General features: G+C 46.8%; 1 protein-coding gene across 1 annotated transcript in view; it reads left to right on the plus strand.

The window, feature by feature from the left end:
* Positions 1–27750, plus strand: part of LOC125994743 (DNA topoisomerase 3-beta-1) — a 136716-nt gene that overhangs the window by 12949 nt on the left and 96017 nt on the right. The window contains exon 2 of the mRNA XM_049764222.1: positions 22351–22482. Coding sequence (XP_049620179.1) covers positions 22351–22482 — 132 coding nt within the window. The remainder of the gene's footprint in view (positions 1–22350; positions 22483–27750) is intronic.

The raw sequence follows: 27750 nt of genomic DNA on the forward strand, positions 1-27750 counted from the left end.
GCGGATTCTCCAATCTCTGGGGTCGAAGTCACTGAGGTAGTTAAAAAACTCCTCGGTGGCAAGGCCCCGGGGCTGGATGAGATCCGCCCGGAGTTCTTAAAGGCTCTGGATGTTGTGGGGCTGTCATGGCTGACACGCCTCTACAACGTTGCATGGACATCGGGGACAGTGCCTCTGGATTGGCAGACTGGGGTGGTGGTTCCCCTCTTTAAGAAGGGGGACCGGAGGGTGTGTTCCAATTACAGGGGAATCACACTCCTCAGCCTCCCTGGTAAGGTCTATTCAGGGGTGCTGGAGAGGAGGGTCCGTCGGGAGGTCGAACCTCGGATTCAGGAGGAGCAGTGTGGCTTTCGTCCTGGCCGTGGAACAGTGGACCAGCTCTACACCCTCGGCAGGATCCTCGAGGGTGCATGGGAGTTTGCCCAACCAGTCCACATGTGTTTTGTGGACTTGGAGAAGGCGTTCGACCGTGTCCCTCGGGAGGTTCTGTGGAGGGTGCTTCGGAAGTACGGGGTGCCGAGCCAACTGATAAGGGCGGTTCGGTCCCTGTATCACCAATGCCAGAGTCTGGTCCGCATTTCCGGCAGTAAGTCGGATTCGTTCCCAGTGAGGGTTGGACTCCGCCAAGGCTGCCCTTTGTCACCGATTCTGTTCATAATTTTTATGGACAGAATTTCTAGGCGCAGCCGAGGCGTTGAGGGGGTCCGGTTTGGGGACCTCAGCATCGCGTCTCTGCTTTTTGCAGATGACGTGGTGCTGTTGGCTTCTTCAGGCCGTGATCTCCAGCTCTCGCTGGAACGGTTCGCAGCCGAGTGTGAAGCGGTCGGGATGAGGGTCAGCACCTCCAAATCCGAGTCCATGGTCCTCGATCGGAAAAGGGTGGAATGCCCTCTCCGGATCGGGGATGAGATCCTGCCCCAAGTGGAGGAGTTCAAGTATCTTGGAGTCTTGTTCACGAGTGAGGGGAGGATGGAGCGTGAGATCGACAGGCGGATCGGTGCAGCGTCGGCAGTAATGCGGACCCTGTACCGGTCCGTTGTGGTGAAGAGAGAGCTGAGCCAAAAGGCAAAGCTCTCAATTTACCGGTCGATTTACGCTCCTACCCTCACCTATGGTCACGAGCTATGGGTCGTGACCGAAAGAACGAGATCTCGGATACAAGCGGCCGAAATGAGTTTTCTCCGCAGGATGTCCGGGCTCTCCCTTAGAGATAGGGTGAGAAGCTCGGTCATCCGGGAGAGACTCGGAGTAGAGTCGCTACTCCTCCACGTTGAGAGGAGCCAGATGAGGTGGCTCGGGCATCTTATCAGGATGCCTCCTGGACGCCTCCCTGGGGAGGTGTTCCGGGCATGTCCCACCGGTAGGAGACCCCGGGGACGACCCAGGACGCGCTGGAGAGACTATGTCTCTCAGCTGGCCTGGGAACGCCTTGGGATCCCCCGGGATGAGCTGGATGAAGTGGCTGGGGAGAGGGAAGTCTGGGAGTCCCTCCTGAAGCTGTTGCCCCCGCGACCCGACCCCGGATAAGCGGAAGAAGATGGATGGATGGATAATACAATTTATTTAGGGTTGGCGGGCCGGATTAAACGGTCCCGCGGGCCGGATGTGGCCCGCGGGCCGTAGTTTGCCCATACCTGAGCTAGCCGCTATCAGCTTTTGCGCCACCTAACCCCCTCCCCAGCCAGGGAGGGGGGTGGGCAGAGAGAACAAAAACAAACTCCCGCCGAATCGGCCACTACAAGTTAGTTAAAGGCCATCTCATAGAAATGTGTCTTTAAACGTGTCTTAAATGGTTCTACTGAGGTAGCAGTTCTAATATCCATTGGTAGGGCATTCCAAAGCTCTGGAGCCCGAATAGAGAATGCTCTAGAACCTGCAGACATCTTCTTGGCCCTCGGTGTAACTAAAAGATTAGCGTTTTGCGAACGAAGGTTACGAGACGGAACATAAGGAACGACTAGGTCGACGAGATATGAAAGCGCTAAGCCATGCAGTGATTTATAGTTTAGTAAAAGAACCTTGAAGTCACGTCTTAAACGGACCGGGAGCCAATGTAAGTTGGCTAATATTGGGGTAATGTGATCAAATTTTCTTGTCCGTGAGAGCAGCCTCGCAGCAGCATTTTGTACTAACTGTAGACTTTTGGTGAGGGACTTAGGAAGACCAGAGAATTATACATTACAGTAGTCCAGGCGCGACGTGATGAACGCATGTATAATAGTTTCCGCATCCCCGGTCGAGAGGATCGGACGAATCTTAGCAATATTACGAAAGGAGAGCGTTTGGTCAAATATTACCCCGAGATTAGTTACAGTATCACTCTGAGTGATAGTACGGTTATCTATAGTTATAGTGGTTTCCTTAAATAAGTGTTGATAACGAGTAGGACCAATTATCAACATCTCAGTTTTATCTGGGTTAAGACGAAGGAAGTTGAGAGACATCCATTGCTTGATCTCCGCAAGGCACGCCTCGAGATTACAACAGTCCCGCGGCTCTGTCATCGATAACGGCATATATAATTGGGTGTCATCCGCGTAGCATTGAAAACTAATATTATATTTACGTATTATGTCCCCAAGAGGAATCATATAAATATTAAATAAAATCGGTCCGAGTACCGATCCTTGTGGGACACCACACGTAACATTATAGAGCTCAGAGGACGTATTGCCATGGACCACTCGGTGCGTCCTGTCTGATAGATAGGAATAGAACCAGCCTCGTGTTGACCCTGAGATACCAACACAACTTTTAAGACGCCCTAATAAAATATCGAAGTCTACAGTGTCAAAGGCAGCACTAAGATCGAGTAGTAACAATACAGACGACGTATTTGAATCCATAGCTATGAGGAGATCATTAGTCACTTTAGCAAGTGCTGTCTCTGTGGAATGATTAGCTCTAAAACCAGACTGTAAAGAGTCATATCGATTATTAGCGACCATGTAATCAATAAGCTGCTGCGCTACTACTTTTTCAAGAAGTTTTGCTATGAATGGGAGGTTTGAAACTGGCCTATAATTACTGAGACAGTCCGGGTCAAGATTTGCTCGCTTAAGTAACGGTTTAATAATAGCGGTTTTAAAGGCTGTTGGCACTATCCCAGAGGAGACAGACAGATTGATTATATTTAAGACGGACGGTCCTAAAATTGGAAATAATTCTTTAAGTAGTTTGGCTGGAAGCGGGTCGAGTAAACATGTTGTTTGTTTAGCCGCACTAACCAATTGTGTAAGCCTTTCAAGGGACACGCTTTTAAAATTTGAGAGGGTTATGGCATGATCCCCAGCGCTAGTAACCGGCGGAGCAATTGGAATGGTATTCTTGATCTCGTCCCTAATGGACTCAATCTTTTGAGCAAAAAATTTCATAAACTCGTCAGCTGATTGGAAGGAGCTGTCAGGGGTTGGCTGGCGTAGAGTTAGCTTTGCCACTGTATCAAATAGGTATTTAGGATTGTTTTTATTAAGATTAATGACTTGCGAAAAATAACGAGTTTTTGCTAAGATAAGTGTTGGGTTGACAACATTTATCTGAAATCAATCTCGGAGACGGTATGTCTTTCTTGGCTTAGCGTTTTCTCCTGCGCAGAAGGGCGCATCCCAGACACAGCAAGTGTGGCTGAGATTCGCGCTCTGCTCTGAGTTTTGCCGAGCTTTTTATTGAGAAAGAAACAATTGGGCAAGTGTACATGATCGGGTAGGTTCACAGGCAGGAAATACATTCCATAGTTATATCTCATTACCACAGAACAAACTCTCGTGGACGGAGCAGTATGGACGTCTCATGACTATTAGCTTAACAAAAACGTAGTCTTTAGTGGCCCTGGGAATACATCCCGGTGTCGTACTCATGACTTCAACTTAAATGAGACCTCTGTCTGCTTCAGCCATCCCATGACAATCTCATGATCTGAACATGTCTAGCTAACTATGGGGCTTATTGTATAGCGCGGCTAATGACTCCAGTCATTAGCCGGCCATATGCCCCCAAATCATTTTCACAAGGCTAGATGGTCACATACTGCGGAGAGTCTTGCACACAAAAGTAGATACATAGAATCCAATGATAAAAAGTATATCATTTCCAACATTCCCTCCTGTTTTTAACATTGGAATTCATGGGAAAACAAAACATCAACTAATAACTACATATGTGTATAAATGAGTATATGCTTACACAATATAGTATAGTACCATCAAAAAGCATGAAAGTTTACATTCCAGAGTTTATCAGAACTACAGCCCTTCATCCGGCTTTGGCTATGTTCGTTATAATGGAATGTATTTTGTTCTGGATCGTCAAGAAAAATAGACAGGTAGGCGATTTACGCAAGGCGGTCCCACTCATCTTGTTCACACTGGGCCAACATGATATTCTGGACAGCAGATGCTGATGTCAACCTTTTAGTCATGTGACTAATTAAAATAATGCCGCATGTGGTCGTTTGATAAAGTAATGAAGGACATAATATTGACACAATATCACAGCATACTGCAAAGTTGAAATGCTCTTAGTTTTGCCCCCCTTGCATATGTATGTGTCTGTCGATGAATTGCTCTGGGATCACTGCCCAGGCCCTGCTGTCCATCCAAGATCTTTATGTCCACTTCACCGTCCTCAGAGTCTCTTCCCAGGCCCCGGTCAGCGTTCAGGAGTTCCCTAGTAATCGACATCTCCATAACCAGTCGTCAGCAAACAATTCTTCTCCTTTGTGGTTGTTTGGGGCACGGGGATGATTGGTGGTCGTTGTTCAATAGAACCTCCAAGCGTCCCTGCATCTACTCCTACGATCCAGAGGCCCGCGTGAACCTAAAACAAACAAACAAACAAACAACAACACTCCCCCCAGGAGTTATGAATTATCTTCCTTATTTCTCATCGTGCTGTCAGTCTCGCACGATTTCTCCTGTGACTGCTGCCTGTTGAATTCTGGCACGTCCTGTTAAAGCCTCCAAAACAAGTGAATCCAAAAAAGCATTGAATGTCACAATTAAATTTTATATGTATCTACTTACGCACTCAAACGTAACTCCACCCCCCTTTAACACATTCGCCCAATGTGTCATTAGGCATTTAAAAAGGAACCGGCAAACGTCCTACCACATCATCACGTCTTGCAGCCAGTCCTGTCGAACCTTGCAGTCATCCAGGATCGTCATCCCCAAGTTCCTGAAAATTGACTGTGCACCTCACACTCGGCAATACCAACAACGGACACTTGTGCTCACAAAACTACACAGGCATCGAGTATCTACTAAATGAAAATAGACACACAATGAATCATGGCGCACGGGGATTCCGTCCTGAAAATCATCAATCATCATAAAAATCAAAAGGGTTAGGGTTAACATTTTCACGTGAATTCAACATAAACTTTCCAAGACTGCAATCGACAACCTGCAAAAGTAATACAAGTTATAAAACAACCAGCAATCTGCTCCTTGGCTGTCGGTTGACGCTGCAATAAGTCAAGTGACACACAGAAACAAAGCCAAGCTCGCACTTGCCACAAGCAAGCTTAAGTTCCATATGTATGGTTGTCATCTACATAGTCTGTCACCTTGTCGGGTGAGTTCAGGTTCGTCATGTCATATGTCCATCGTCCTAGTGTTCGATATCAGTCCTGTCTTGTCCATCCGTGTTGCTGAATTCGGCCTTCTCCATGAACTATTTTTGTTGTTCATGGTGCCTTTGATTAACCATCGGCTGTTAGTCATCACACTTGGGTGTTCCTGTCTCAGGTGAGAGGAATCTTACCCTCAACTGTGACCCTTTCATACCAACTACAAAATACTTTGGCCTTTCATACTGCCCTCAACACACACACACACACACATATTCGTAACCACACAAGCGCCAATCCATTTGCATCTATCACTCATACAACAACAAACAAATTTAGTATGTGTAAGTGAACAGGCAATCAGCGAATATTAACGGTAAACCCTTCATTTCTGGATGTCCTTCCCAAGTGAATATTTCGTACATTCGTACCGGACCTTTACTGTAAAATTGCCAATTAAATGCCTAAAAATTCAGTCATTTGTACTGCTGAGCATGTTCATGGGTGAGCATGGGGAAAGAAGCAGCCTCAGTAGGTCCTTAAATAATCTTGTCCTAATCCATCGTTCTGATCGAGCACCTGGGTAAAGATACTCAAAAGTCTTCCTCCAACAGTCTACTCCACTACATTATTTTCACTTTGCCATGTTAAGGCATTTGTTTTCCGAGTCCTATCACATTTGTGTCACGGTCGGGTGGAGCATGGAGCAGGACGACCAAGTGCAGCTTGGACCAGGGTTTATTGAAGCAACTCAAAATACAGACTCGGTAAACTGACATGACTTAAACAATAACTTGACTGACTGACCGGGACGTGGAACAAGAAGACAGCAGGACATGACGGCACCAAGACAGGACGACAACACCGAACGACAGCAACCAAAACCAAAACCAAAACCAATGACCAAAACCAATGATCCGACAGGGAGAGAGGGGCAGACAGGACTTTTATACAAGACAGGTAACGAGAGGCAGGTGGGAACAATCACACTAATCATGGGCACACAGGAGGGGAGGGGCGAGCACACAGACAGAAACCAAGACAACAGACACATAGTGGAGCAGTTGGGGACGAGACGTGACAATTTGTCATCGCGTTCACTGTCACTTGGTGTGAGTCTCATGCAGTGTTATTCTTAACTGTCAAAAGTTTTCATGGCTGTTATTCCTTGATCTTATCAAACTTTTTGTTTTGACACCAGAATTTCCCTATGAGGTGTGATTAACTTCTACTTTATTAATTACCTCCATTGAATAATCTAATCACCTTTTGACTGCATCCTAGTAGATCCTAATGCCCTATTTTTCCTTCTCCGAACTGTTAATGACTAAATGTCTAATTGTTAAGCTGGATGGGCTAAATGTGATTCTACTCTTATCTCTTACAATTTTAGCCTGTTTCATCCAAATTTATCCTCTGACTATGATACTTTTTCTTTCTTCGTAACACTACACAATTTGTTCCTTATTTGTTTATCTTTTAGCAAGACTCCTCAGTTGTGTCAAACTCAGTGCCCAAGCAAGCTTCCATCCACTCTGACCCAAGCTCCACCAAGTTTGATAACGTCTCAGCAGCTTGGTGCATCTTTCAGGTCTTGTGTGTCTTTCGCCGCACCTCATTGTCAGGTTGTTATCTTTGGTTGTAGTCTCAGAGTCAACTCATCCCTCACTCTTGGATGAGTCCATTTTCAACTGAGTCCATTCTCATCTTGTGAGCTCCTTCACTCTTTGTACTCCGCCTCCGAGGATGTCGTTCTCCTCCAGGGCGTTGTGCTCCCCCCAAGCACAAATATAGTCCTTCTTTGCTCTTGCAAAGGTCAAAGGTGCCTTAGAGCCATGCACCATTTTTCTTGATGTTCTCAGCTGTCGGTGGAGTCTCGGGATCGAGTTTCAGAGTCACTGATGGATACTGAAAAAACAGACTGGGATACCAAACTTAAATATCATCTTCCAATTTGACATAAATTCCATAGTGCCTTCTGTTAATCAAACTTCAAATTCTACTATTATCAATAATCTAATCTACCTGAGAAGAACAGCGCCTTTCCTTCATGAGCGCTCGGATGTATTGTGATGGACCTCATTTGAACCATTTTAAATTGACAGATTACCCTAAACTTAAATTGCAAGTCTTAACTGTTATTTCTCTCAATTATACTGTAATTTCCAGAAACTCCTCCTATTTTCAGGCCACTATCTATCTTTTGTTTTCCTAACTTTGATTTTATGCCATTCTCTCTATTACCTTTCCACCTTTCCTGATTTGAGCCTTCAATTTCTGATCTAGTTTCCAAATTTTGCCTAGTATCATCTCTATTTTGACCTCAGTATTAATGGTGTTATGCTCACTTTACAGATATTACTGAACTGTCCTGAATTTATAATTCACTGCCAGTACATCGAAGGCCATTTCTCAGCTGTTCACTTTTTCCATGTTCCTGTTAGGCTCCACTATTCGAATCTTCGAATTTTCATATAGAGTTTCTTTTAGGTTCCTGTGTGGATCATGTTTCACACAAACAGGACATGCTTAAAAAAAAAATTTTTTTTCAAGAATCTAAACCAAAGGTAACTAATAGGTAACTAATAACTCATCTCCCCCCTTTTGTCACATAAGTGACACAACAGGCGTTGCCTTAAAAGTCATTTTGGCAAAACAGTTTTGTTATTGACATCGTCAATAGCACCTTATCCATTATCACACCCTTTGTTGTTTGAACTAATATCATTTTCAATCTTGTCAATCCTTCTTCTACTTTTGGTGTCCACGCGAATGTATCTTTGACTGCTAACGGCTGTCCATGAGCCACTCCTGTTAGTGGCTTAGCAATTTCAGCATAGCATGGAGCCCAAGCTCAGCTGTAATGACAAAAAAAAAACATCAGTTGTTCTTCGTGGCAGGTCGTGGTGTGTCTAATATAACCTGTTACCTGCTCTCCCTTTCGCTGAGAGTAAACCAAGATAGTTTACTTCTGGTTTTTACCCATCCTAACTTCTGTTACTTGACTTCACTTCCTCTCTGGCCTAAATGCTGCATGAGGAGAAAGGAATCTCATCCTTACACTTCCTTTGTTTCAAAAGCAATTATCATCATTGTAGACGAAAACTTGAACTTTTGTCTACTTGAAGCCCTTTGAGACTGTTTGTGATTTAGGGCTATACAAATAAACTTGACTTGACTTTTAGATGAAAGCCTAAAACGAGCCATTCAATTCATGATAATCAGTCAACCACTGTGAAATAAGGCCTATTTTCTTTTCTTAGCATTAAATATGCTCAAAATCATTCTTTCTTCAAAGTTGTTCTACTACTTTTCACATAGTAGTCTCCAACAACGTCAACCAGTCAAGCTGTATCTTGTTATTCATTCCTGCTCATTTGCATCTCACACACGCGCACACACACACAGGCACGCACGCATGCACTGTTCTCACTCTCCTCAAGCTCTCTTCAAGCTGTCCACACAGTCATACTACATCATTTTTAATTCACAGTCCTCATTTGAATCTGTCCTATCTCAAGGTTCTTGGTAAAACAACCCACTCATTCCGATTTTGACATATTCCAAAAATTCACTCAAGAGATGCTTGCATTGAATTAATTCCATAAGCTTTTCATTTCCAAAAAATTTGCAGATTTAGGGCAATTTTCCTTCCACTCATTCTTACAGGCAAATTCTACATTTCACCTTTACATTGTCCCAGTTTGAAATTCACATCATTCAGCCCATTTAAATCACACTGGGAACGTTTTTAAACATTCCCGAAATTGCAAAATTAAGAAATTCATATTTTCACGTTAAATTATTACTTCTTTGTAATGCTATGGCATGCTCAAACTTGGCCAATAAAAGATTGATTAAAATTTCTGCAAAATTTTACAAAATTCATATTTCACCTCTAAGTTCTACATGTTTCAACTGATTCAATTCTGCTCGAACATCATTCTGTTGCATCTCCTAAATATTTATTCATCTTTTTCGCCTGTTTTTACACCAATTTCTCCAAAAAATGCATTTTCCAGTTTCAATGTCTCCTTTTTTATTTTATTTTTTCTTGCAGTGCAAATCGAATAGACCCCAGTCTAGTAACTTTCCTTGCACACTGTTTTAGCCAATTTCAAAATTTTAACACATAGACACACATAAACACACAGAGAACACAAGGACAACACAAAGGCCCACAACAAAACACAGTGCACAAACAACATCAACAAACAATGCTGTGCAAACGTCTTCCTCTATTTGATGTTTTGGTTTTACTATTTTTATTTATTTTTTCTCACATTACTGGCCTTTCAATAAGGTTTGACAACTGTATCATTCGCATACATCAGCGTCATTTATACTTTGGGGAAATTTAACAGCCTTGGTCATGCTTCTTGTTTGGTAGGAGTTCTTATTGACTGACCATAATATATTTTGCTATTATATGGGGGGGGGGGGTTCAGGTCTTTTAAATTAGATGCATGTTTTGCATAGGAGCAGAAGGAGCTTCTGCCTCAGGCTCCTCTTCTTGAGCCACGCCTAAGCCTACGCACTATAGCTTCATTGTCTGACAATCATACTTGCGGCCTCAAGTTTGGTAACTTATTTAACGTATACTTCTCATCCCCTGATACATTGTCAGTAACACTTTGACGGGCCCCCAATGTAATCAATTTAGTTCAACATTTAAATCATAGGGATTTCTAAAGATGGAATGTTTCTTTAGTGCAATAACAACTTTCTGTGGTAATTCCTGCTTTGACCAGTTTTCTGGTGAGGAATTCCACAGAAATTTGCCATTTCTTCCCACCATGTTACATGCAGCACAATAGCGAGTGATACGTGCTACCATTCACACACATTCACACCGCGGAATTTTCTTAACACAACGAGGTGTATTTCCGTCTACAAGTTCCATCTGTAGACCGAATTCCTATCACTTGGAATTCACAACAAGGACTCCGCCGTCCTTACCCAGGTACCCTTTTTCTGGGGACTAAAATACCCCAACCACGCAGCCAACAAAGAGGTCTCACCGAGTCTCTGAGAGATTTCTTTTGAAGTTTCCGTCAATCCTCGCTGCCGAGAGGTGCTGAACCGGACGCCGGCCTGGTGGATGAACATTGTTCCCCAGGGCTTTCCTTCAGGCGTCCTGTGACCTCTGCCGTGCACGGATTCGGCGTCTTCAACACTCTTCGGATGAGCGAGCAGATTTTCAGGAAATCCCGGACGAGCCCCCAAAAATGTTGGGTTGACAACATTTATCTGAAATCAATCTCGGAGACGGTAGGTCTTTCTTGGCTTAGCGTTTTCTCCTGCGCAGAAGGGCGCATCCCAGACACAGCAAGTGTGGCTGAGATTCGCGCTCTGCTCTGAGTTTTGCCGAGCTTTTTATTGAGAAAGAAACAATTGGGCAAGTGTACATGATCGGGTAGGTTCACAGGCAGGAAATACATTCCATAGTTATATCTCATTACCACAGAACAAACTCTCGTGGACGGAGCAGTATGGACGTCTCATGACTATTAGCTTAACAAAAACGTAGTCTTTAGTGGCCCTGGGAATACATCCCGGTGTCGTACTCATGACTTCAACTTAAATGAGACCTCTGTCTGCTTCAGCCATCCCATGACAATCTCATGATCTGAACATGTCTAGCTAACTATGGGGCTTATTGTATAGCGCGGCTAATGACTCCAGTCATTAGCCGGCCATATGCCCCCAAATCATTTTCACAAGGCTAGATGGTCACATACTGCGGAGAGTCTTGCACACAAAAGTAGATACATAGAATCCAATGATAAAAAGTATATCATTTCCAACAATAAGCACATCTTTATATCTCAGGAGGCTGTCCTTCCATGCCTGATGGAAAACCTCAAGTTTGGTTAAACGCCATCTGCGCTCATGCTTTCTACATAATTGCTTAAGCGTACGTGTTTCATCTGTGAACCACGGAGTTGGCCATCTACGGCGAGTTTTCAGACGTAGCTGCGCCACAGAGTCGATGGCTTTTAATAATGTCGCATTGAATTCATTTGTAAGATTATCAATAGAGCCGCTGTATGCGGGAAACATGGCGATTGCCGGCGACAGTAACTCAGATAGCGCAGTTGCAGTCATGGAGTTAAAATTACAGCTGCTATAATTCTGATTGCTCTCTTGTCTTTGACAAGGAACTAAAATTTCAAATTTTATTAAGAAATGATCAGACAAAACATTAGTGTATGGCAGTACTGCTATATTTGATGTTGCTAGTCCCCGGGATAATACCAGGTCTAAGGTATTGCCATTCTTATGCGTTGCTGCCTGTACGGCTTGCGTAAAACCAAACGTATCGATTAAAGTCTGAAATGCCGAAGTCAGTGGTTCTGACGGTGAATTCATGTGGATGTTGAAATCACCCATGATAACTATATTATCTGCATTTGTCACTAGATCAGCCACAAATTCTGAAAATTCATTCATTCCCCAGGTGGACGGTAAATAACAGCAAGATAGAATGACGGTAAAGCAGCCGATCGCACAATGAGAACTTCAAATGTTTTAAATACGTGAATTTAAATAGGCGAGGCCTAAATCTAAGATCAGAATTTGAGATGAGGGCGACCCCCACCCTTTTTTCGAGGACGCGCCACATGCGAGCTCACAAAATTTGGGGGTGAGGCGTCGTTAAGCGGTAGCAGTTCATTAGGTTTTAACCAGGTCTCGCAAAGACCGCAAACATTTAGATTATGTTCCGTGATAAGGTCATTAACGAGAACTGCTTTCGTATGAAGCGATCTAATATTCATAAAACCGAGTTTAAGTGTAATCGGTCGATCAGGGTGCGTATCTATCAAAGGATTTTTAAACGGGATGCGAGTAAGATTGTGTTCTCTAGGCCTGACATCACCTCTCAAAAGTTTATTAGCGCGGTGGGATGAAACGACCGTGGGAATTTGATGGTGAATATTTGTTACACATGTGAAGTTATCTAAAACAGGCACCGTTTCATCAGCAAGACCGGTCGGGGCGGAGTGATTGGACTTGTCTACTACCCCAGTAGAAAGTATGTTTATGTGTACTGTAGCACTATTCAAACTGTCGCGCTCTAGTCTACACGAGGAGCTATGTGTATGCTGAAATTCTAGCCTAGCGCTAGTTAACTTTAACTTAACTGACTCCAAACCCATCCTCACAGGTGGTCTAATCACCTGTGCCCTGGCCTGCTCTAAAGTGACCTGTCATGAGTGGCTCAGACAGTAATCTATATTCCTAGAAAGAGTGAAGGCGCCTTCACGGTTAGGGTGAAGGCCGTCCTTCCTCAGCAGGTCGGGGCGGCCCCAGAAGGAGGACCAGTTATCTATAAAATACAATCCCTGCTTTTTACAGAACCCAGCCATCCATCGATTAAGGGAGACTAATCTACTAAACCTCTCATCAGTGCCTCTCCCAGGCAGGGGGCCAGAGACAAATACTCGATGCCGACTCATCTTTCTGGCAAGATCACAAGTCCTCGCTATGTTTTTCTTTGTGATCTCTGATTGTCTCATCCTAACATCATTGGAGCCGACGTGTATCACTATGTCCGAGTAGCTAATGTTGGTGGAACTACACTGTTGACTAGGCCTATTGCGAGTCAGCTCCCTAAGATTAGGTTCTATGTCGGGTGCTCTGCCCCCAGGAATACACATTACCGTGGCTGGATTTTTAAGCGTAATGTTTCGGGTAATTTTAGCAATGACACATGAATTTGATGCACAATTTGTATCTGGCCCCCGGGCCTTGAGTTTGACACCTATTCTCTGAACCCTGTGGACTTCTTTTTGGTCCTCGGGGTCACTTAAAGACTAGCGTTTTGCGAGTGAAGGTTACGGGATGGAACGTAAGGTACAACTAGGTCGACGAGATATGAAGGCGCTAAGCCATGCAGTGTTTTATAGGTTAACTAGAAAATGCAATTTCCTCAGAAATTGCGTGTGAAGGTGAAGACTTTGAATAACTTCTTGGGGAATGATGCCGAATGATGTTGAAATGAGTTGAATTACTTGAGAAATATGAAAAATAGAAGTGTAAAATGAAATTTTGGAGAATTTGTGGTGAAAATTTGTAATTTTTGGTAAGTGGGAAATTGCGGAATACGTACGAAAATGATGAACAGTTGAAAATTTGAATGGGTTGAATCGGTTGAAAAATGTAGAAATTAGAGTTGAAAAATGAAAGTTTGGAATTTTTGGTAAGTGGGAAGTTGTGGAACAGGTAGGCAAAAGATGAAGGGTTGAAATTTGTAATGGGTTGAATTGGTAGAGAAATGTAGAAATTAGAGTAGCAAAACAAAATTTTGGAGAATTTGGTTGAATTTCAAATTAGAAATTTTCGGTAAGTGGGAAGTTGTGGAATGGGTAGGCAAGAGATGAACAATTGAAAGTTTGAAGGGGTTGAATTGGTTGAAAAATGTAGAAATTTGAGTAGAAAAACGAAATTTTGGAGAATTTGGTTGAATTTCAAATTTGAAAGTTTGGAATTTTTGGTAAGTGGGAAGTTGTGCAATAGGTAGGCAAGAGATGAACAATTGAAAGTTGGAATGGGTTGAATTGGTTAAAAAATGTAGAAATTAGAGTAGAAAAATGAAATTTTGGAGAATTTGGTTCATCCAGCTTCTTCCGCTTATCCGGGGTCGGGTCGCGGGGGCAGCAGCTTTAGGTGGGACTCCCAGACTTCCCTCTCCCCAGCTACTTCATCCAGCTCATCCCGGGGGATCCCAAGGCGTTCCCAGGCCAGCTGAGAGACATAGTCTCTCCAGCGCGTCCTGGGTCGTCCCCGGGGTCTCCTACCGGTGGGACATGCCCGGAACACCTCCCCAGGGAGGCGTCCAGGAGGCATCCTGATGAGATGCCCGAGCCGCCTTATCTGGCTCCTCTCAACGTGGAGGAGTAGCGACTCTACTCCGAGTCTCTCCCGGATGACCGAGCTTCCCACCCTATCTCTAAGGGAGAGCCCGGACATCCTGCGGAGAAAACTCCTTTCGGCCACTTGTATCCGGGATCTCGTTCTTTCGGTCACGACCCATAGCTCGTGACCATAGGTGAGGGTAGGAGCGTAAATCGACCGGTAAATTGAGAGCTTTGCCTTTTGGCTCAGCTCTCTCTTCACCACAACGGACCGGTACAGGGTCCGCATTATTGCTGACGCTGCACCGATCCGCCTGTCGATCTCGCGCTCCATCCTCCCCTCACTCGCGAACAAGACTTCAAGATACTTGAACTCCTCCACTTGGGGCAGGGTCTCATCCCCGATCCGGAGAGGGCATTCCACCCTTTTCCGATCGAGGACCATGGACTCGGATTTGGAGGTGCTGACCCTCATCCCGACCGCTTCACACTCGGCTGCGAACCGTTCCAGCGAGAGCTGGAGATCACGGCCTGAAGAAGCCAACAGCACCACGTCATCTGCAAAAAGCAGAGACGCGATGCTGAGGTCCCCAAACCGGACCCCGTCAACGCCTCGGCTGCGCCTAGAAATTCTGTCCATAAAAATTATGAACAGAATCGGTGACAAAGGGCAGCCTTGGCTGCGAATCCGACTTACTGCCGGAAATGCGGACCAGACTCTCGCTTCAGTGATACAGGGACCAAACCGCCCTTATCAGTTGGCTCGGCACCCCGTACTCCCAAAGCACCCTCCACAGAACCTCCTGAGAGACACGGTCGAACGCCTTCTCAAAGTCCACAAAACAAATGTGGACTGGTTGGACGAACTCCCATGCACCCTCGAGGATCCTGCCGAGGGTGCAAAGCTGGTCCACTGTTCCACAGCCAGGACGAAAGCCACACTGCTCCTCCTGAATCCGAGGTTCGACCTCCCGACGGACTCTCCAGCACCCCTGACCTTACCGGGGAGGCTGAGGAGTGTGATTCCCCTGTAATTTGAACACACCCTCCGGTCCCCCTTCTTAAAGAGGGGAACCACCACCCCAGTCTGCCAATCTAGAGGCACTGTCCCCGATGTCCACGCAATGTTGTAGAGGCGTGTCAGCATAAGGGACGGCCCCACAACATCCAGAGCCTTTAAGAACTCCGGGCGGATCTCATCCACCCACGGGGCCTTGCCACCGAGGAGTTTTTTAACTACCTCAGTGACTTCGACCCCAGAGATTAGAGAATCAGCCTCAGAGTCTCCAGGCCCTGCTTCCTCAATGGAAAGCGTGTAGGTGGAATTGAGGAGGTCTTCGAAGTATTCTCCCCACCGACTCACGACGTCCCGAGTCGAGGTCAGTAGCACGCCATCCCCACTGTAAACAGTGTTGACGTTGCACTGCTTCCCCCTCCTGAGACGCCGGATGGTGAACCAGAATTTCCTCGAAGCCGTCCGGAACTCATTCTCCATGGCCTCATCCAAACTCCTCCCACGCCCGTGTTTTTGCCTCAGCAACCGCCGAAGTCGCGTTCCGCTTGGCCATCCGGTACCTCTCAGCTGCCTCCGGAGTCCCGCAGGCTAAAACGGCCCGATAGGACTCCTTCTTCAGCTTGACGGCATCCCTTACCGCCGGTGTCTACCATCGGGTTCAGGGATTGCCGCCACGGCAGGCACCAACGACCTTACGGCCACAGCTTCGGTCGGCCGCTTCAACAATGGAGGCGCGGAACATGGTCCACTCAGACTCAATGTCCCCCGCCTCCCCCGGGACGTGGGAAAAGCTCTGCCGGAGGTGGAAGTTGAAGCTCTTCCTGACAGGAGATTCTGCCAGACGTTCCCAGCAGACCCTCACCGAGCGTTTGGGTCTGCCAGGTCGGACCGGCATCTTCCTCCACCATCGGTGCCAACCCACCACCAGGTGGTGATCAGTTGACAGCTCCGCCCCTCTCTTCACCCGAGTTTCCAAAACATGCGGCTGCAATTCCGATGACACGACTACAAAGTCGATCATCGAACTGCGGCCTAGGGTGTCCTGGTGCCAAGTGCACACATGGACACCCTTATGTTTGAACATGGTGTTCATTATTGAAAATCCGTGTCGAGCACAGAAGTCCAATAATAGAACACCGCTCAGGTTCAGATCGGTTCCTCCCAATCACGCCCCTCCAGGTCTCACTGTCATTGCCCACGTGAGCATTGAAGTCACCCAGTAGAACGATGGAGTCCCCGGAAGGAGCATTATCCAGCACTTCCTCCAGGGACTACAAGAAGGGTGGGTACTCTGAGCTGCCGTTTGGTGCATAGACTCAAACAACAGTCAGGACCTGTCCCCCCACCTGAAGGCGGAGGGAGGCTACCCTCTCGTTCACTGGGGTGAACCCCAATGTGCAGGCGCCCAGCCATGGGGCAATAAGTATACCCACGCCTGCTCGACGCCTCTCACCGTGGGCAACTCCAGAGTGGAAGAGAGTCCAGCCCCTCTTGAGAGGGCTTGTACTGGAACCCAAACTGTGTGTGGAGGCTAGTCCGACTATATCTAGTCGGAATTTTTCTGCCTCGCACACCAGCTCGGGCTCCTTTCCAGCCAGAGAGGTGACATTCCATATCCCAAGAGCTAGCTTCTGCGGTATCAGACCGCCAAGGTCCCTGCCTTTGGCCGCCGCCCAGCTCACACTGCACCCGACCCCTTTGGCCCCTCCCACAGGTGGTGAGCCCATGGGAAGGGGGCCCCACATTTCCTTTTGGGGCTGTGCCGGCGAAGGCCCGGCTACCAGACGCTCGCCTTCGAGCCCCGCCTCCAGGCCTGGCTCCAGAGGGGGGCCCCGGTGACCCGCGTCCGGGTGAGGGAAAACGAAGTCCATTTATTTTACTCATCATAAGGGGCTTCTGTGAGCCGTGCTTTGTCTGGCCCCTCACCTTGGACCCGTTTGCCATGGGTGACCCTACCAGGGGCATGACGCCCCCGACAACATGGCTCCTAGGATCATAGGGGCACGCAAACCCCTCCACCACGATAAGGTGACGACTCACAAGTTTGGTTGAATTTCAAATTTGAAAGTTTGGAATTTTGGTAAGTGGGAAGTTGTGGAATAGGTAGGCAAAAGATGAAAAGTTGAAAGTTGGAATGGGTTGAATCAAAAGACAAATGTAGAAATTAGAGTAGAAAAATGAAATTTTTGAAAATTTGGTTGAATTTCAATTTTGAAAATTTGGAATTTTTGGTAAGTGGGAAGTTGTGGAATAGGTAAGCAAGAGATGAAAAATTGAAAGTTGGAATTGGTTGAATCTTTTAAAAAATGTAGAAATGAGAGTAGAAAAACGAAATTTTGGAGAATGTTAAATTTCAAATTTGGAATTTTTGGTAAGTGGGAAGTTGTGGAATAGGTAGGCAAAAGATGGACAATTGAAAGTTGGAATGGGTTGAATGGGTTGAAAAATGTAGACAGAGTAGAAAAACGAAATTTTGGAGAATTTGGTTGAATTTCAAATTTGGAATTTTTGGTAAGTGGGAAGTTGTGGAATAGGTAGGCAAAAGATGAACAGTTGAAAGTTGGGATGGTTTGAATCGGTTGAACAATGTAGAAATTGGAGTAGAAAAACGAAATTTTGGAGAATTTGGTTGAATTTCAAATTTGAAAGTTCGGAATTTTTGGTAAGTGGGAAAAGGTAGATGGAATGGGGATGGAAGTCCACACTGCCACACGCCTGGAAGTCCACGCCGGTTCTTGGGGCCATGTGGCGGTTAACTATTTCTGTTACAGTTATTTGATATATTTTATTTCGTGTAGCAACTTGTATATGTTTTTATCGTTACAGTTCAGTAGTTGTTGGCTCGTTGAACTCTTGTTTTGTTAAATAAAGAGCCGTTTACCAAACCCACGTCTTTCCTTGTACTTTGTTAAAGCTACAATATAGTTATACACTAGATCTGTGGAATAACGACGAGGCTGACGTCAGGGCGCACGTGCGGCGTTGTTGACAAAGAACGAGGAATTTGATCGATTGATTTAATGATTTGAGTGGTTTGATATTATTCATCATATAATAGTTATTTGATATATAATTTATATACTGTTATATGGGCCTGTGGAATGTTTTGAAGTGCAAGCGCCGTCAGCGGCGCGCACCCATTGTTGTCAAAGTCAAAGTCAAAGTCAGCTTTATTGTCAATTTCTCCACATGCCAAAGACACACAAAGAAACCGAAATTTCGTTCCCCCCTATCCCACGGTGACAAGACATGGCTCACAACAGACAAACAAGTAAACAAGTATAACAAAAGCCTGCTGAATAAATAATGAATAAATAACACAACAATAAATAAATAAATAAGAGGAGCAGAAAAAAAAGGAGCAAGTGCGCGTACAGCAGACATTCCCGAAAATAGCGCAACAGTGCCGCACGCTACGCAGAAGGGGGTAGCGAGTTCAGGGCCCTAACAGCCTGGAGAAAGAAGCTGTTGGCGAGTCTGGTGGTGCGGGAGCGCAGGCTCCTGTACCTCTTCCCAGAGGGCAGAAGGTCAAACAAAGAGTGAGCCGGGTGACTCACATCTCTGGCAATCGAGGTTGCCTTGCGGGCGAGATGGGAGGTGTAAATGTCCTTCAGGGAGGGGAGCGAAGCACCAATAATCTTACCAGCCGTATTCACTATGCGCTGCAGGGCCTTCAAGTTCTGTTCAGTGCAGTTACCACCCCAGACAGCGATGCAACTGGTGAGGACGCTCTCAATGGTGCCATGGTAGAATGTAGACAGGACTGCCTGAGGAGCACATGCACGCCTGAGCTTCCGCAGGAAGTACAGGCGGCGCTGAGCTTTCTTTGCCAGTGACGAGGTGTTTGCGGACCAGGAGAGGTCCTCACTGATGTGCACCCCCAGGAACTTGGTGCAGCTCACCCTCTCCACCACAGCACCGTCGATGATCAGCGGCAGGTGTGTTGTGTGACCCTTCCGGAAGTCAACAATGATCTCCTTGGTCTTATTGACGTTCAGCAGGAGGTTGTTGTCCCTGCACCACGTGGTCAGAAGGTCAACTTCCGACCTGTACCGAGTCTCGTCGCCCTTCGTGATGAGACCCACCAGAGTTGTGTCGTCAGCAAACTTCACTATGTGGTTGTCGCTGTAGGTCGCAGTGCAGTCATGCGTCAGCAGGGTGAAGAGCAATGGACTGAGCACGCAGCCCTGGGGGGCCCCCGTGCTCAGCGTGATGCTGGCGAAGATTTTGTCGCCAATACGCACCACCTGAGGCCTCTGACAGAGGAAGTCCAGTATCCAGTTGCAGAGGGAGGTACTGAGGCCCAGCTCGTCGAGTTTGCAGATGAGTCGCTGCGGCACAATGGTGTTGAAGGCAGAGCTGAAGTCCACAAACAGCAACCTCACATATGAGTCCTTTCTCTCCAGGTGGGTGAGGGCCGAGTGGAGGGCAGCGCAGATGGCATCCTCAGAGGACCGCTTGGCACAGTACGCAAACTGGAAAGGGTCAGTGGTGGGGGGTAGAACGGACTTGATGTGCTCCATGACCAGCCGCTCAAAGCACTTCATGATGATGGCCGTCAGTGCCACAGGGCGGTAGTCATTGAAGCAGGACGGTGCAGGTTTCTTCGGCACAGGAACGATGGTGGCAGCCTTGAAACACGAGGGGACGATGGCCTGCTGCAGGGAAACGTTAAAGATGTCCGTGAAGACACCCGACAGCTCCCCAGCGCAGTCCTTCAGCGCTCGACCCGGGATGTTGTCAGGGCCCGCCGCCTTTCGGGTGTCAATAGCGGCAAGCGCCCTCCTCACACCGTCGGCAGAGAGGCGCAGGGGGTGCTCGTGTGGGGGGGGGAGTGGTCTTCAGCGGGCAAGTGCTGTTCTGGGCGTCGAAGCGAGCAAAGAAGCGGTTCAGATCGTTCAGCAGACGGACGTCGCCCTCACAGCTCCTTGGCGCGGGCTTGTGGTCCGTGATGGTCTGAATGCCCCGCCAAAGGCTACTTGCGTCCTTGCTGTCCTTGAAGTGGGTGGAGACCTTGCACGAGAACGCCTTCTTCGCTTCTTTGATGCCTCGGGACAGGTCGGCCCTCGCTGTCCTCAAGCCAGCCTCATCCCCCGCTCTGAAAGCCTTGTCCCTGGCCCTCAACAGTCTGAGGACAGCCCCCGTCAGCCACGGCTTCCAGTTCGCGCGAGTGACGACGGATTTCGAGCAAGTCACATCATCGATGCACTTCGTGATGTAAGAGGTTACAGAGTCAGTATACTCCTCTATGTCCGTTCAATCGTTGTAGGTGGCTGCCTGCTTAAACAAGTCCCAGTCAGTGGTGTCGAAGCAGTCACGAAGTGCATTGGAGGCACCCTCAGGCCACACTCGAACCTGCCTCCGAACCGGCCTGGATGCCTTTACCAATTGTCTGTATGCGGGCAAAAGCAAAACGGTGAGATGGTCAGAAAGCCCCAGATGGGGGAGGGGGGTGGCTTTGAAAGCTCCCTTTTGCGCCGAGTAGACTAGGTCCAGGAAGCTGTCTCCACGTGTCGGAAAAGGAACATGCTGGTGAAGCCTCGGGAAAACAGACTTCAGGTTGGCATGATTGAAGTCTCCAGTGAAGATGGTGAAACCGTCAGGGTGCGCTGTTTGCTGTTCACTGACAGCCTGGTACAGTTCACCAAGCGCCGCGATCCTGTCTCCTTCGATGTTGGAAGGCGGGATGTATACTGCGACTAGCAGAATCGCGGTAAATTCCCTCGGCAGATAAAAAGGACCATCGATGGATTTAATGAATTGGAGTGACACAGATGGTTTTATAAACGTGTTATTTATGTAATAGTTATTTTAATAACTCTGAATGTTACGTCAGGCCCATTCTCAGCTCTTCGTTTGTGTTTATGTCACGTTAGCATACCTATCGTTTAGCCTGTTGTTGCTCGTTCATGTCTGTTCTTGGTGTTGGATTTTGTCGAATAAATTTCCCCCAAAATGCGACTTATACTCCGGAGCGATTTATATATGTTTTTTTTTCCACGTTATTGTGCATTTTATGGCTAATGCGACCTATATTCCGGAGTGACTTTTTGTCCGAAAAATACGGTATTCTGATATTTCTTGGCCCAGTCTCGACGTTTCAACATGTATGTCTTGTTCAGTCGTGGTCGCTTGTACCACGTCTCTGAACACCAAACACTGTGATATAGGGTGTTTATCTCCTTCGGCCCTACTATCCCTCATTATATAGATACACATCACTTCATATGCTTGTATCGAGTAAGCATTCAAGCTTATACAGCAGGGAGTTGGAAAATATGCAAAAAATGATCAAATGGTCAAAATACACACTTTCCTAATAATTGTGCACACAGTGTAGTCCAGACACCTTCGCCTAGCTTGTTTTGATTTTATTTGTTATATAAGTTAATCATTGCACTTTATTTACCATTGTTTTGGTTTCTTTACCACTGACAATCAGAACACAAAATTTGCACACTCTGCTTGCAGGTAATTTACTTGCAGTTAACTTCAAGCTATTCCCACTCAAACAGTATATTTTATGTTGTGCTACAATAATAAATAGCTAGTTGGTAGATAGAAAAGCTCAAACAAAACATAACGACTTTTAGTCCGAAAAATACGGTATTTAACTTCTCTGCCATTTGGATGCGCTACCCGCCAATATCAAATTTCTTGTTTTGTCATTGCTTACAGTGCTTAATAATTGCCGTTTTTTGACATCGTTTTGATCAAGTTTTTTAAAGACCTACTTGGATTTATCCTGTCCAACAATTTGATTTCCTTGATGCTTTTTATGTATTTTTTTTTTTTCTGAAACCCGGTTTGTAGATGCAACCACATAAATTATCCATGGTAATCATCATAAGGTCATGCATTCTTGATCAATACACCAATGCCTGATTTTTCTCCTTTTTTATGTTTAGGAAATTTTACGAGCCGGAAGGGCCTCAACGCATCATGTTTTGTGCATGAATTCATTGGAATCTTCCAGGGCCAATCTGTACATTATAAGATGACTTCTGTTTGTGGACATGTGATGAGTCTGGATTTCATTGGTGGGTATTATTTGCATTCTATCATTCTAATCCTTATATATTTTTTTTTTAATTTGATGCCCATTTAATCGTTAAATGTTCTAATAGTGTAAACACCTAGTTGTTTCAAATAAATTTGTGTTGTATTGGTAGCATAGTGTTATTTTTGTATCATGCTGTCGGAAATGTGAACCGAACTCTGGCATTGATGGTACAGGGACCGAACCGCCCTTATCAGTTGGATCGGCACCCCGTACTCCCGAAGCACCCTCCACAGAACATCCCGAGGAACACTTTCTCCAAGTCCACAAAACACATGTGGACTGGTTGAGCAAACTCCCATGCCCCCTCGAGAATCCTGCTGAGGGTATAGAGCTGGTCCACTGTTCCACGGCCAGGACAAAAACCACACTGCTCCTCCTGAATCCGAGGTTTGACCTCCCGACGGACCCTCCTCTCCAGCACCCTTGAATAGACCTTACCAGGGAGGCTGAGGAGTGTGATTCTGCTGTAGTTGGAACGCACCCTCCAGTCCCCCTTCTTAAGAGGCGAACCACCACTTAAGTCTGCCAATCCAGAGGCACCGTCCCCGATGTCCATGCAATGCTGTAGTGGCGTGTCAGCCATGACAGCCCCACAACATCCAGAGCCTTTAAGAACTCCGGGTGGATCTCATCCTCATCCTTGCCTCTGAGGAGTTTTTTTAACTACCTCAGTTACTTCGACCCCAGAGATTGCTTCCACAATGGAAGGCTTGTCGGTGGAATTGAGGAAGTCTTTGAAGTGTTCTCCCCACCGACTCACGACGTCCCAAGTCGAGCTCAGCAGCACGCCATCTTAACTGTAAACAGTGTTGACGGCGTACTGCTTCCCCCTCCTGAGACGCCGGACGGTGGTGCAGAATTTTCTCTAAGTCGTCCGGAAGTCATTCTCCATGGCCTCACTAAACTCTTCCCATGCCCGGATTTTTGCCTCAGCAACCGTCGAAGCCGCATTCCGCCTGGCCATCCGGTACCTGTCGGCTGCCTCCGGAATCCCACAGGCCAAAACGGCCCAATAGGACTTCTTCTTCAGCTTGACGGCATCCCTTAATACCGGTGTACACCAGCGGGTTCGGGGGTTGCCGCCACAATAGGCATCGACTACCTTACGGCCACAGCTCTGGTTGGCTGCCTCAACAGTGGAGGCACAGAACAGGGTCCTCTTGGACTCTATGTCCCCCGCCTCCTCCAGGATGTGGGAAAAGCGCTTCCTGACAAGGGATTCTGCTAGACGTTCCCAGCAGACCCTCACAATACATTTGGGTCTGCCAGGTCGGACCAGCATCTTCCCCCACCATTGGAACCATGATCAGTTGACAGCTCCACCCCTCTCTGCACCCGAGTGTCCAAAACATGCGCCCGCAAATCCGATGACACAACTACAAAGTCGATCATCCAACTGCGGCCTAGGGTGTCCTGGTTCCAAGTGCACATATGGACACCCTTATGCTTGAACATGGTGTTCATTATGGACAATCCGTGTCGAGCACAGACGTCCAATAATAGAACACCGCTCGGATTCAGATCATGGGGGGCATTCCTCCCAATCACGCCCTTCCGGGTCTCACTGTCATTGCCCATGTGATTATTGATGTCACCCAGCAGAACGATGGCGTCCCCAGAAGGAGGGCTCTCCAGCACTTCTTCCAAGGACTCAAAAAATGGTGGGTACTCTGAGCTGCCGTTTGGTGCATAGACACAAACAGTCAGGACCCGTCCCCCCACCTGAAGGCGGAGGGAGGCTACCCTCTCGTTCACCGGGGTGAACCCCAATGTGCAGGCGCCCAGCCGGGGGGCAATAAGTATACCCTCGCTGTTCTCAAGCCAGCCTCATCCCCAGTTCTGAAGGCTTTGTCCCTGGCCCTCAGCAGCCTGAGGACAGCCCCCATCAGCCCTGGTTTCCAGGTAGCCCTAGTGACGATGCATTTTGTGTGGGTCATATCGTCAATGCACTTCGAGATGTAAGAGGAAACAGAGTCAGTATACTCCTCAATGTCCGTCTGATTGTTGCAAGTGGCTGCCTGCTTAAACATCCCCAGTCAGTTGTGTCAAAGCAGTCCCGAAGCGCATCAGAGGCACCCTCAGGCCACACTCTTACCCGCTTGCGAACCGGCCTGGATGCTTTCACTCTTTGTCTGCATGCAGGCATAAGCATAACAGTGATATGGTCAGAAAGCCCAATATGAGGGAGGGGGGTGGCTTTGAAAGCTCCTCTATGTGTAGTTTGTTAGAGATTTGCTCACACCAACTTATTTTGCAAGAACCACACGGAAGACAAGCAAGTTCTTTTAGACACCTGCAGGTGGAGAGATCACTCGCTACAGGAATGAAATCTGGAGCCTCTCCCAACTGCAAAGGCATATTTATTAAGAGAAAGAGTGGGGGTAAGAGTAGACTGAATAGGAAGCCCTTGTGCTCTAGTCAAAACATATAAGGGGATGTTTTACGACCTTGTGTAGGATGAGACAAGGTAGGTTATTTATTACCGGTTGCATTCCAACATAATCATGCGATAAGGATAATTTGAAAAACCCTAACATCTCCCTACTGTTTTATCATATGAATATGCCACCGCAAACAACAAAGACAAGTCAAAAAAACAAAAAAAAAACACACATATATATGTATAATGAAGAAAGAAGAATAGTAAAAATAAAAAACAACAAACAATGATAGCAACACTTTCCAGTGAAGATGAGGCATTACCTCAATACCCCAGATCAAACTTATTGTGTAAGCGAAAAACCTGCTGGCCAGATGTTATTAGCAGGAAAATTCTTACACGGCCCCGTTGCCACAGGCGACCAGAATGCTATCAATAAAAACAAAAACACAGAAACAGTACATCATTGTATCCATCACTTGCGAAGCATTTTCGATGGTCAAATCATCGTTTCTGTAAAACATGCTCAATAGAACAGCATTTACGCAATCCACGCTTCATTATCGTCATCACATCCGTCATCTCTAAGAAGTTGTATATGAACTTGGGCTACAGTAGAGGACATAAACTTCGACACAGCAGACTTCAAACATGGGATAACGCAGGACGTAAACAAGCACAACACCACCAGCACAACAAGCACAGGAGACAGCAATTTCAAAAGCAGTTGCCACCAGTTGCCAGAGAATAGCCACGAAAAGAAATCAAACTGATGTGGGACCTTGTCATTAGACGTGGCCTGCTGTAAGTTCTTCAGTGAATTCATGGCGTCGTTGATGTGGGTGTCATTTTCTCCTGGTATGTATGTGCAACAGGAAGTCCCAATGATGTGGCACACACCACCTTGTGCTGCCGTCAACAAGTCCAGAACCATCCTGTTTTGCAAGACCATCAGTCTAATAGCCTGAATCTCTCTATTTTGTCCATCGTTGACTTGCAGTGAGAGATTCACAAAGGATTGAAAACGATAGTTCAGTGTCTCGATGAAGAGCGATAGTTTCCCAACCCCAATCTGAGGGAAGAGCGCAAGGACAACTTTGTCTCCGACGGACCATACTTTATGGTCCTCTGGAACGTTCGCACCCCAGACAGGGTCATGAGGGTCAAAGGTTGCAACTGCTCTGCGTCGACGTCCAGAAGAGTTGTGTGCTCCTGTCAGCTGATGATGTCGTATCCTGTAGGTGTGGTCCGTCACCCACACTGGTGCACACACTCCTGTCCAGTTGGCGGGCAGCATCGGATAAACCTTGTGACCACAAAGCCACCAGCCATTCTGTATGAAGTATGTTCCGTTCGATGGTGTAGCCATGTTGGTTGGAGAGCCCTCACCACCTGAAATGGCTCTCTTATCTTGACACTCATCGGTGATGTCCAAAGCTCCCATCCAGTTTCCTCCTGGAGAGCAGTCGTCGTTAATGCAGACGTGGGTCTTGTTACCTTGGATGTAACATGTGTAATTCACTCCGGCTGGAGTCTCTGTGTAGGCCACTTGTGGTATTGTTCGTCCTCTAACAGTCACATTGAGATTTGTTCAGAATAGCTGATCACAGGCACCGTCAGCAAGTCCAGGGCGGTAAGGGTCGGCATCTTTGACTGTGACGGCACGGTGCTGATATCCAACTCCTCCCATGGATGCCATACATTTTGCTTCAGTGACATTCATTGCTCTGGCCTCCAAGCGAACTTGTGTGGAGGAAGGGGGGAGTTTCGAACACACATAACACCCCTCCTGTGTGTGAGCTCTCACAGTGAACTTGACATACCGGTACCAAGTGTTGGTTTCGTATGGGTTTCTGGGGTCCCATGACCAGTCCTCAAAGTTCTCATCATGCGACCATCGTTTTCCACGGGCAACATTGTCATTTGGTCTGTTCAGATGAGTCAATAGACCATAGCACGCTCCAACCACAACGCAGCAGAGGATCCATCTGGCATATGGAGCCCCGTTGCTACTAGGATGGCAGAGACACCGGGACATCCCCTCGCCTAGCGGAGTGGGGATCGATGAATTCTTCACCAACATTGAGACGTCTCACCCTAAACGATGGGACTCCTTTGTAGTTAGCCTTCCCCACCACTCCGAATTAGGGGTCCAGCACTCTCTGCAACTTGCAGTGGCTGAGGTGAATCCAACTGGGCCGTTGAGAAATCTTAACCGCCGTGGGAGTAGCAAGCAAAACTTGAAACGGTCCCTCCCACCGCGGGCTGGCCCAGTTCTTTCTTTTGATGACCTTGATGTAGACCCAGTCTCCTGGATTGATGGGGTTGTCCACCTGTGAGGGGGAGAGATCAGGCGGCAGTAAATTTGCATTGGACACATCTTTCAGTTTGAGCGTCCTGATTAGATAATCTGCCAAGGTCTGTTCTTCGTCTGCTTTTTGGAAATCTGCAGGGAACACTGGTAGTCTGTATGGTCTCCCATGTATGACTTCAAAAGGTGTTAGTCCTTCGGAAGTGGGAGTAATTCTCATATAGAGCTTCACTAAGTCGAGGCACTCTGGCCAAGGTCTGCCTGTTGTTTCCATGCATTTTTTCAACCTGCTTTTGATAGTAAAGTTTGCCCGTTCAACCAGGCCTGCGCTCGAAGGATGCCAAGCACAGTGGTTTTTTAACGTTATTCCAAGGTGTACAGCCATGTTCTGCACAACTTGGTTCACAAAGTGTGGACCATTGTGACTGTAAATGGTTTGGGGGATGCCATGAGTTGGTATGATGGTTTTGCAGATACCTTTTGCCACTGTTAAGGCATCTGCGCGTTTAGATGGAACTACTTCCACCCATTTTGAAAATGCATCAATCATCACT

This window comes from Syngnathus scovelli, chromosome 3 (assembly GCF_024217435.2).
Source record: "Syngnathus scovelli strain Florida chromosome 3, RoL_Ssco_1.2, whole genome shotgun sequence".
NCBI lineage: Eukaryota > Metazoa > Chordata > Actinopteri > Syngnathiformes > Syngnathidae > Syngnathus > Syngnathus scovelli.